The sequence below is a fragment of the Triticum urartu genome, chromosome 6 (assembly GCF_003073215.2).
Source record: "Triticum urartu cultivar G1812 chromosome 6, Tu2.1, whole genome shotgun sequence".
NCBI classification, from domain to species: domain Eukaryota; kingdom Viridiplantae; phylum Streptophyta; class Magnoliopsida; order Poales; family Poaceae; genus Triticum; species Triticum urartu.
The window spans coordinates 222,240,041-222,250,439 of record NC_053027.1 but is presented as its reverse complement, the minus strand read 5'-3'; the positions used below and the strand labels follow the sequence as shown (position 1 = coordinate 222,250,439).

At 39.9% G+C, this 10,399-nt stretch overlaps 1 protein-coding gene across 1 annotated transcript; it reads left to right on the top strand.

The window, feature by feature from the left end:
• The first annotated feature begins 5,283 nt into the window (after positions 1–5,283).
• Positions 5,284–7,049, top strand: LOC125516713 (WAS/WASL-interacting protein family member 1-like). The gene is made up of 4 exons (XM_048682050.1): positions 5,284–5,562; positions 5,759–6,053; positions 6,247–6,670; positions 6,778–7,049. The coding sequence occupies exons 1-4, from the start codon at positions 5,284–5,286 to the stop codon at positions 6,836–6,838; spliced, it is 1,059 nt and encodes a 352-aa protein (XP_048538007.1). The 3' UTR covers positions 6,839–7,049.
• Positions 7,050–10,399: the final 3,350 nt, after the last annotated feature.

Sequence of the window (10,399 nt, the reverse complement as noted above, 5' to 3'; positions counted from 1 at the left end):
TGGTCCATAAAAATCATCAAAAATTGGCACGTCAATTGGACTCCGTTTGGTATTCCTTTTCTGTAAAACTAAAAAAAAAGGAAAAACGGAAACTGGCACTGGGCTCTAGGTTAATAGGTTAGTCCCAAAAATCATATAAAATAGCATATAAATGCATATAAAATATCCTAGATGGATAATATAATAGCATGGAACAATAAAAAATTATAGATATGTTGGAGACGTATCATCAGGCGGTCATTCTGGCTTCTCCGGTATTCTTGCAGAAGAGATATGAGCATTAAAAATGTTTTTAAATGCGTGTCTCTGTATCTTCAGCTGGTAAGGACATAGTGAAGACATTCAACACGTGTCAACAGAATGTATATGAAGAGACAGAGAGAATTTGAGGGACAAGCACATAAGGGGTTAGGGTCCGATGACATTCACTTAGTTCAGAAAATAGCAAATTTGAAGACATAGCTATAAGTGAATGCTGTAGAGGACAGAATATAATATTCTGATCACAACCTGACATGCCTAGGCAGTAGTACGTTGAACTTCCCCCAGTGCTAGGTTGAACTTCCACAAACATTGCCCAAATGGGGCTTGCAATATACCATTGGAAAGCTATGGACATGAGTATCATGACCCGAGTTAAAAAATTTGGCAAAATGTAAGCGGTTTAAGAGCAGTTTTGAAAACCGTTTTTTCTTCATACAAAAAATATGAATCGTATTTTCGATCACATTTCTAAACCGTTTTTCGGAATGAGGCAAATAATATGGCGTTGGAAAGCTGCTGCAAAACACTTCCACATGTTGAAAGTTTTCTCTAATTCCCTATAGATAAAGAGTAATTTGGAAAATCATAGAATTTCACAGACCGAACAACCGAGTTCGTATTTTCGATGCCATTTCTAAACGGCTAGTCCAATTGAGGAAAATGATATGGCGTTGGAAAGCTTATGAAAATGCGCTACTTTTTCATGTTAAAAGTTTTTTCTAATTTTGAACGGTTTAAAAGTAATTTATAAAACGATACAAGTTCCATCGAGTTTGTATTTTCGAGCTAATTTTTTAACCGTACGCTTGAATGCAGCAAATGATACGGCGTGGGAAAGCTTGAGGAAATGCGAAACTTTTTGGTATATATTGTTTCTCCCAATTCCTTACAGTTTTAAGTCAACTTTGAAAATGGCTAAAAGCGCATTTTCGCCGTAATTTCTACAAACTTTATTGGAATGGGGCAAATAATATACCGCTAAAAAGCTACCGAAAATAAGAAACGTTTTCATGTTGATGGTTTTCTCTAATTCCTAGCCATTTTCAAGTAGTTTCAAAAATAACGAGATCATTCGTTCTGCCTTTATCGCGAAACATATTCTTCGAAAATGCACCGCATGAAGAACTTGAACTTCTCGGCATGTCTACTTGAACTTCACTCTATTTTTTCACGTGTTATTTTTTGCTTGTAGCTCTCCATCCGCACACCGAAATTGAGCATGTGATATACCGATGGAAGGCTATTCTAAAAACGCAACTTTCCCGTGTTGATCATTTTTTCATACTCGCGACGATTTTAAAAGTTTTTCATCTGAAATTCATTCAGTGTAGTTGGTGAACTTCCAGCTATTTTCACGTTGAACTTCTGTGACATATTTTTGTTTGTCATTTTCTCATCCATTTCGTCAGTGTTACACAAATGATATTCTTTTTGTACAAACCTCTCTCACAATATTTTTTTAACTTTCTCCGACCGAAGACTTGAACTTACACAAATGATATTCCTATTGTTTTGAAGTAAATTAGAGAAATGACGAGATCATGTTTTCTGCCTTCACCGCGAATGGAAATGCACTGCGTGAAGTAGTTGAACTTCTCGGGCATGTCTATTTGAACTTCACTCTTTTTTGACGTGCTGTTTTTTGCACTGCGTGAAGTAATTGAACTTTTGGGGCATGTCTGCTTGAACTTCACTCTATTTCACTTTATTGTATTTTTCTTGTATGAAATACACACCATGTAGTACGTGAACTTTCGGTTGTTATCACTTTGAACTTCTCTCTGGTTTGAGAGAATTATTTTAAAACGCAAAAAACAACATATTTTTATGTATTTTGGACATCTAAATACACGGTGAACCTCTCTCGCAAGAATTTTTTGAACTTTTCTTCGCCGAGCACTTGAACTTCTAGCAACATTTTTTTCGTTTATGAGTTGTTTTTAAAAGTGCAAAAAACGGCGTTGTGTTTTTTATTTTTTGAACAGGTAAATCCTAGGTTTTAATAAACACCAAAATTCTCATTTATATTTTGAGTAAAGAATTGTTTTTGATTTTTCAATAAACATCAAATTTGACTACCTTCTCAATTTGAACTTCATCGTTGATAATTAAACAAAAATTGATATCTATGAAAATCCTAGATGTTTTAATAAACATCAACACTTTGTAGTTGTTCCTTCAATTTTAATTTGAAGTTCTTCATTTTATTATTTAGTAACGAGAAAAAAATATGAGCTTTTTATATACGTCGAACTTCGCTGTTATTTTAATTTGAACTTCTTAGTCTTATTCTTAGAAAAAAATATGTTTTCAAATAAGCATCAAACAAATTTTTTAAAATTTAACTTTCATACTTCTATTTTTCCTAGAAACAAAAATAATTTAATTTTTCTGTATACATCTATTTTTCATGCTTGTCGAAAAGACGCAACTTTTTAGTAACGAGAAAATTCTAATAGGAACCACTTCCAACGGGAGAAAGATTTTTATTTACTTCAGACTTCTTTGTTATTTTAATTTGAACTTCTTAGCCTTTTTTAGAAAAAAAATATATTTTTAATATGCATCAAACATTTTATAAAGTGAACTTCATAATTCTATGTTTTCCTATAGTAGGAAGTAATTTGAGTTTTCCGTATACATCGAAGTACTTCGTTATTTTATTTGAACTTCTTCATTTTTTCTATTTGGACTTCTTGGTGTTACACATTTGTAACAGAAAAATCCTAGTTTTGTAATAAACATCATACAACTTCTTGGTTATGTTGAGCTGAACTTCTTGGTTTTTCATTAGTAACAGAAAAAATTCAAATTTCTGTAAAGCTCCATTTTTTGAAATTGAACCTCTTTGTTTATTATTTAGTAACGAGGAAAATCTAGGTTTTCATACACATTGAACTATTCCATTTCTTAAAATTGAACTTCTTGGTTTTTTCAATTTGGACTTCTTGTTGTTATTCATTTCATAACGGAAAATGATGAAATACTTTTTTTCGAGTTTTCAACTACTATATTTTAAAATTTTAAATTCTTGTTTTTTAGCTTCCTTTTTTCATTCCTTAATGATTTGGAAAATCTGAATTTTGTATAGACATCAATTTGTTTTTTTAATCTGGAGTTTACTTAATTTTTGTATGTGTTTTTTTCTCCACAAACTAGACGTGCTTGAACTTCAAGACGTGTGGTTTATTCTTTTACTTAATTTTTCATGAATCAAACTTCTAAATTTTCCCAACTTTCGTGAGTCCGACAATATGAAGTTCTAAATTAGATATTTCTAATAGTACATACGTATATGAAAATTCTAGCAACAAAATTTTTCCCGTAAACAACAGATTTTTTTGGAATGTGAATACGGAGAGAAGAAGATCAACACATTGGACTGGAGTTGTATGAATTACTTCAATGAACTATGGTGTGCAAAACATTTCACTTACTGGGTAGTTTTAATACATGACTTTTCCACATAGTAATATATGAACTTCTCCGAACATAATTTTCATTGAACACTTTTGAACACAGAACATACATGAAAGAGGTTGAAGATATGAGTACGGATTCGTCAAATGTGAGGTAATTCTTTGGAAGCTCTTTTTTAAGAGTGCAATGTCAAAAGAAGTCTCACATCCATTGAACTTCATAACTTGGAGTTTTCAACTTGCAAAAATATTAACTCTCAAACATCAACAAAATAACCTCAAGAAGAAGAAAAATATCAAACTATCAATTCTCATTGGCATTTCAACAAGCATGTACACAACACATAATCAGAACATGTTCTTTGCATCAATTTACAATATGGTGACCATCAGTAGCTGAGATAGAGGTTACTTTTTTAGGCGAGGCTCCTGAGAAGACCACTGTCACTGCTTTTTTTTGTCAGCTGCCTTGCCAAAACTTTTTGCTGAACTTCCAAACCTTTTGTACTGTGTCTATGGGGAAGGTCGATGAGAGGCACCGAGGAAGGCGCCACCAGTGCTGGGCACTAGGAGTGCTGCACGGTTGCATGAGGAACTTAGAAGAAGCTAACTAGGATGAAGGTCACTTATTAGGCCACGGGCAGATCACTTTTCTTGCACGGACACACACGATAGAGAAAAGGGTAGAACGCCATGTCGATCATGGTAGGGAAGATCTACCTCCTCGCGTCATTGTGGTCGGCGACGAGCAGCGGGAGGGGCGGCCGGAGCAGCTGAGCTTGCCGGCGCGAGGGACGGCGAATTTTTCTGAGTTCGTCCCGTGCCCCCGAAGTGCTTTTCGTACTGCTGCTGAAGTCCAAATCCACCTTGTTCTGAAGGAGGGGTCGTCCTCACGCCGAAAGAAGGTGATGTCCATGGAAACGAAAATAATATATTTTACACATTGAGCTTCATCTAGCAGGCAATTGTACATACAGTTTATACATTGAATTGTTTTCAATGTTTAGTCATAAATACAAATAGGGAGAAAGAACAAGAGAGGGAGAGCTGCACGCGAGCGTTGTGATCATCAGTTTAACTACTACTCATTTAGGGGAGCCGGGGGAAGGCGAGTTGCACCTCTTCTAGGGCCACACCCATGGCACGGGTGAGGCACGGTTGTCTCCTGCAATTTTACATGTGGTCTGACGCACGCGATGAAGGTCATGGCTGGCACCCCATGAAGGTCAGGTAGGGGCGCATGGTGACCAACAACCGTGGATGTGCAGAGGACTTGCACGGGAGATGCACGGGTGCTGCCAGGAAGTGAGACATGGCCATGCATGGTGGGAGTGGGGCAGCGATGGGTAGTGGCAGCATACGGAGGTTGGCCACATTGGCGGCGAGCGCGGAGGTTGCAGGAGACATGAGGGAGGCTGTGGGGATCGGGATGGTTCGGCGGCGGCGCGTGCTGGTGAGGCAGTAGGGGAATGACCTGAGGTGGTGTGGATGGAACGCCGTGGTGGGCAATGAGCTACGGTGGGATGCATGTGCACGGGATCCACGACGGGATGCGTGTGCGCTGGATCCGCAGCCGGCGGCGCGTGGCTTGGCCGGATCCATGGAGGAAAGGTCCTGGCGGAGGCTAGTGGGGAGAGAGGGCGTGGTGGCCAGCGAGTTGGTGGAGGCGGATGGCAGCTGCGACAGGCGACGGTGGGTGGCGCGCTGTGGCCGGGGGTGGGCGGCGGCGGGTGGCGCGCTGGGGCCGGGGGTGGGCGGTGGCGGGAGGCGTGCTGGGGCCGGCGGTGGGCGGCGGCGGGTGGCGCGCTGGGGCCAGCGGTGGGCAGCGGGTGGCGTCGACAGCGGGAGATTGGGGCAAAGAGTTGTGCGAGAGGTGGGGGTAGTTTGGAAGGTCGAGACGTGGGGAACGGGCCAGTCGAAGGGGTTTGATGGACCGGCTAGGTTTTCTCCTTTTTCGTTTTCGGGATCTCGGGAATACCTAATCGGGCCTATATATAGAGAGTAGCACTATTTTGATCCTAGGATCAGAATAGTTATATATATATAGGATAGCACTATTCTAATCCCAGGATTAGAATAACTATTCGGATCACAGCTGCCCCTATAAGGGCCCGATTACATGTTCCCGACATTTCAGAAAACGCACACCTGAGAAAACGACCCGTTCCCGCACCTCCCGCAGCTCGCTCTCCCCTGATTCCTCCTCTTGCTCTCCCCCGATTCGTCCTGCGACGAGGTCACCGCCCCGCCCTGGATCTCCCCCCACCCCCTCGCTCTCCCCCGCCCTGGATCGCGCCTCCCCGCTGTGCCCCGCCCCAAAGAGGCGCGCCGCCATCGACCCCCGGATTAGGCCGCCGCGCCCCGCCCCAGGTATTGGATCCGGCCGCCGTGCTGGCTGTCCCTGATCCTCGCCTGTCCGCCTCCACATCCGCGTGAGGGGATGCCAAGCCCTCATGCTCCTCCATCGGCAGCCACAGGAGGGCCTCTCGCGCACCTTCCCTTCCTATCTTCCTTCTCCTTCCTTCTCCCTCACACCCTCTCACTTCTCTCTGTTCTCCTGCAGGTACCCGTCATAGCCACCATGGACAGCAGCCATGCGGCAGGAGCTCGCCATCGAAGTCCCCCGAGCACCGTCCGCCCCGAATCTGGCCGGGAACCGGGCGAGGCCGAGCCCTCGCGCCCAGATCCACGCGTGGCTCAGTGCCACAACCACCATCACCGGAGATCCGACAGAGATCAGCAACCCCACGACCTCTACCTCCCAACCCCCGCATACCCACCGCCCCAGCTAGTGCGTCGCCCTGTGCACTCCACCGCCGGCAGCAAGAGCTTGGACGCCACCACCACGCAGACTCCTCCCGGTGGGGCACAACCACCGCAGCAATCTGGAGGTTCACCGCGGCTACCTCGAGCGGTTCAACTGACGCGCCCCCGCTTCTGGAACCACCTGCCAGGACGACCACCACCCCTCCCTCCTCCTGTTGCAGGTGACCTTCCTCCTCCTGCTGAAGCTGACCTTCCTTCCTCCTGCTGCTTAATCTTGTTGTCTTGGATGATTAAACCACGTCACATTCTGCTCGTTTCAATTCTGCAGCGGCGTATCACATAGGGAAGTTCGACCCGGACAACCGCTTCAGTTTGATGTCACTGCATAGTGCAGCTTTTTATGCTCTTTTCTTGTTTTGACAAAAATGTTGTTTTTGTAGATTTGTGCACATAAAGTTCAAAAAAATAATGGAGATAAGCATCAAGTATGTGTGTGTGTGTGGTGGTGAGGTTGAGGTTCAAAAAACGTGTGTGGTGATGGTGAGGTTCAGAAGAACATGTGTGTGGTGGAGAAATTCACTAGCTTTTTTCATCGGGACACAAGTAATAGCTTATTTTGTGCAAACATAAAGACAAAAAAATGTATGCGTCTTTTATAAAAAAGAAATTAACAAATGGTCATGTATCGTCCCATGAAAATTCATGCATATGAAAAAGGGAAATTCGGAAGGTCGGGGGTGACGAACAAAGAAGTTCATGTATCAATGTTGAGGAAGGTCAGGACAAAGGTACTCAACCCACTGTGGTGTCTCACACCAACTATACATGCTCAACGACCTCTCTGTTCATCAAGAAATTCAAGTTTCCTTAAGCCACATTGTTGTGCTGTGAAAATGTGTTGGTTCTATGCGCCTTGGAGAAAAATGGGTTTGAAAATCTTGTTTTCGTGTTGTCCCACTGAAAAATGCCTTCATTTCTTTCTTAAACAAGTTAAGTGTTGTGAGAATTGTTGGTTTTTTATCTCTCTATCATTACATGATAGTGAACATATCAACTAAAAAAACACGTCTGATGATTTCATACGTTTTTAGAATTTGGATAGTTCAAGGTGTGTCTGATGAGAAAGTTTGTACACTATAAAAAAATGTGGCTAACAATTCGAGGGAGTGCACATTGTTCAATTCTGGAACATCAAAGACAAAAATATGAGGAAGTTAAAAAAATCAAATAATATAACGAAGAAGTTCAAATTAAAACAAGAGAGTAGTTCAATCTATATAAAAAAACTCAGATTTTCCTTCTTACTAAATAAATATAACCAAGAAGTTCTATTAAAAAAGCGAAGCAGTTCGATAATAATTACAAAAGTCAGATTTTTCCCGTTACTCAAAAATAAAAACCAAGAAAGTCCAAATTTAAAAAAATGCACGCAATTCAATGTTTAATTATGAACAAAAACCATGACGGAAGTTCAAAAGTAAATACAGAGAGCAATTCAAAAACCGATATGATGAAGCGCAGTTTTCTGGCGAAGAAGGTTGTTCCTAAAAGCCTAGAAGTTCAAATTCAAATAATGGTGTAGTTTAAAGTTTAAAAAAATCCAGAATTTCGCTTTTGAAAAAATAAATAAAAACCTAGAAGTTCAATTTAGAATAACAAAGCATAAAATACGTCACATAAAATGCTCTGTTATTCTAAATTGAATTTCGCTTTTGAAAATATAAGAAGTTCATAGTGAAAACAACGAGAAGTTCAAGTGCTACAAGGAATGCATTTCAGGTGAGAATAAAAGTATAGAAAAATAAAAGTTTAAAAAATTTGTTGAAAGAAGTTCAAGTGATCTTTCCGGGGAAGTTCAAAAATTCTTGCGAAAGAGGTTCACCTTGTATTTCCTTGTTTGATTTTTTCCGTATAAAAATCGAATACAATTCTTTACTCAAAATATAAAAAGGTGAAGTTCAAATTGAAATAACAGAGAAATTTGGAGTTTATAAAAACCAGGGATTTACCTATTCAAAAAATAAAAAACACACGCCATTTTTTGCACTTTTAAAAACAACTCAGAAACGAAAAAATGGTTGCTAGAAGTTCAAGTGCTCGGCGAGGAAAAGTTCAAAAAATTCTTGTGAGAAAGGTTCACCATGTATTTAGATGTCCAAAATACATAAAAATGTAGTTTTTTGTGTTTTAAAATAATTCTCTTAAACCAGAGAGGGGTTCAAAGTGATAACAACCGGAAGTTCACGTGCTACATTGTGTGTATTTCATATAAGAAAAAATACAATAAAGTGTAACAGAGTGAAGTTCAAACAGACATGCCCTAGAAGTTCAACTACTTCACGCGGTGCAAAAAGCAACACGTCAAAAAACAGCACGTCAAAAACAGAGTGAAGTTCAAACAAACATGCCCCAGAAGTTCACACAGTGCATTTTCGTTCGCGATGAACGCATAAATCATGATCTCACCATTTTCTAATTTACCTCCAAACGACAGGAATATCATTTGTGTAAGTTCAAGTCCTCGGGAGGACAAAGTTAAAAAAAATTATTGTGAGAAACGTTTGCACAAAAGGAATATTATTTGTGTAACACTAAGGAATGGATGAGAAAATTACAAACAAAAATACGTCACAGAAGTTCAACGTGAAAACAATAGGAAGTTCAACTACTACGCTTAATGAATTTTAGATGAAAAACTTTTAAAATTGTCGCGAGTATGAAAAGATGATCAACACGGGAAACTTGCGTGTTTACAGCAGCTTTCCATCGGTATATCACCTGCTCAATTCCGGTGAATGGATGGAGAGCTACTTGCAGTGGATGGAGATCTATGAGAAAAAAACACGTGAAAAACAGAGTGAGGTTCAAGCACACACGCTGAGAAGTTCAAGTTCTTCACGTGGTGCATGTTTGAAGAATCTATTTCGCGATAAAAGCAGAATGCATGATCTCGCCGTTTTCGAAATTACTTGAAAACGGCCAGGATTCAGAGAAAACCATCAACATGAAAAAGTTTCGAATTTTCCGTAGCTTTTCAGCAGTAAATTATTTGCCCCATTCCGATAAAGTTTGTAGAAATTACGGCAAAAATACGTTTTTAACCATTTTCAAAAGTGACATAAAACCGTAATGAATTAGGAGAAACAATATATACAAAACAGTTTCACATTTCTTCAAGCTTTCCAACGCCGCATCATTTGCTGCATTTGGACGTATGGTTAAAAAATTAGCTCGAAAATACGAACTCGATGGAACTCGTACCGTTTTCTAAATTACATTTAAACCGTTCAAAATTAGAAAAACTTTTAACATGAAAAAGTAGCGCATTTTCGTAAGCTTTCCAATGCCATATTATTTGCCTCAATTGGATTAGCCGTTTAGAAATGGCATCGAAAATACAAACTTGGGTGTTCCATTTGCGAAATTCTATGATTTTCCAAATTACTCTTTAACCATAGGGAATTATAGAAAAATTTAAACATGTGGAAGGATCGGTTTTGCAGCAGCTTTCCAACGCCATATTATTTGCCCCATTCCGATAAACGGTTTAAAAATGTGATCGAAAATACGATTTACATTTTTTGTATGAAGAAAAAACGGTTTTCAAAACTGCTCTTAAATCGCTTACATTTTGCCAAAAATTTAACTTGGGTCATGATACTGATGTCAATAGCTATCCAACGGTATATCGCATGCCCCATTTGGACACCTTTTAGCTGAAGTTCAACCTAGTACTCGGGGAAGGTCAGGCGCGTTACTCGGGAAGTTCATGTTGTGATCAGAATATTATTCTGATCCCGTGATCAGAATAGTGTTTATGTGTGTGTGTCTATATATATATATATTAGATACTATTCATCACCTAGGGTGCAGAATAAGTTATTCTTCATCCCAGGTAATTTTACGATCGTTTCATAAATAAATTATGTTTAAAATACAAATAGTTACAT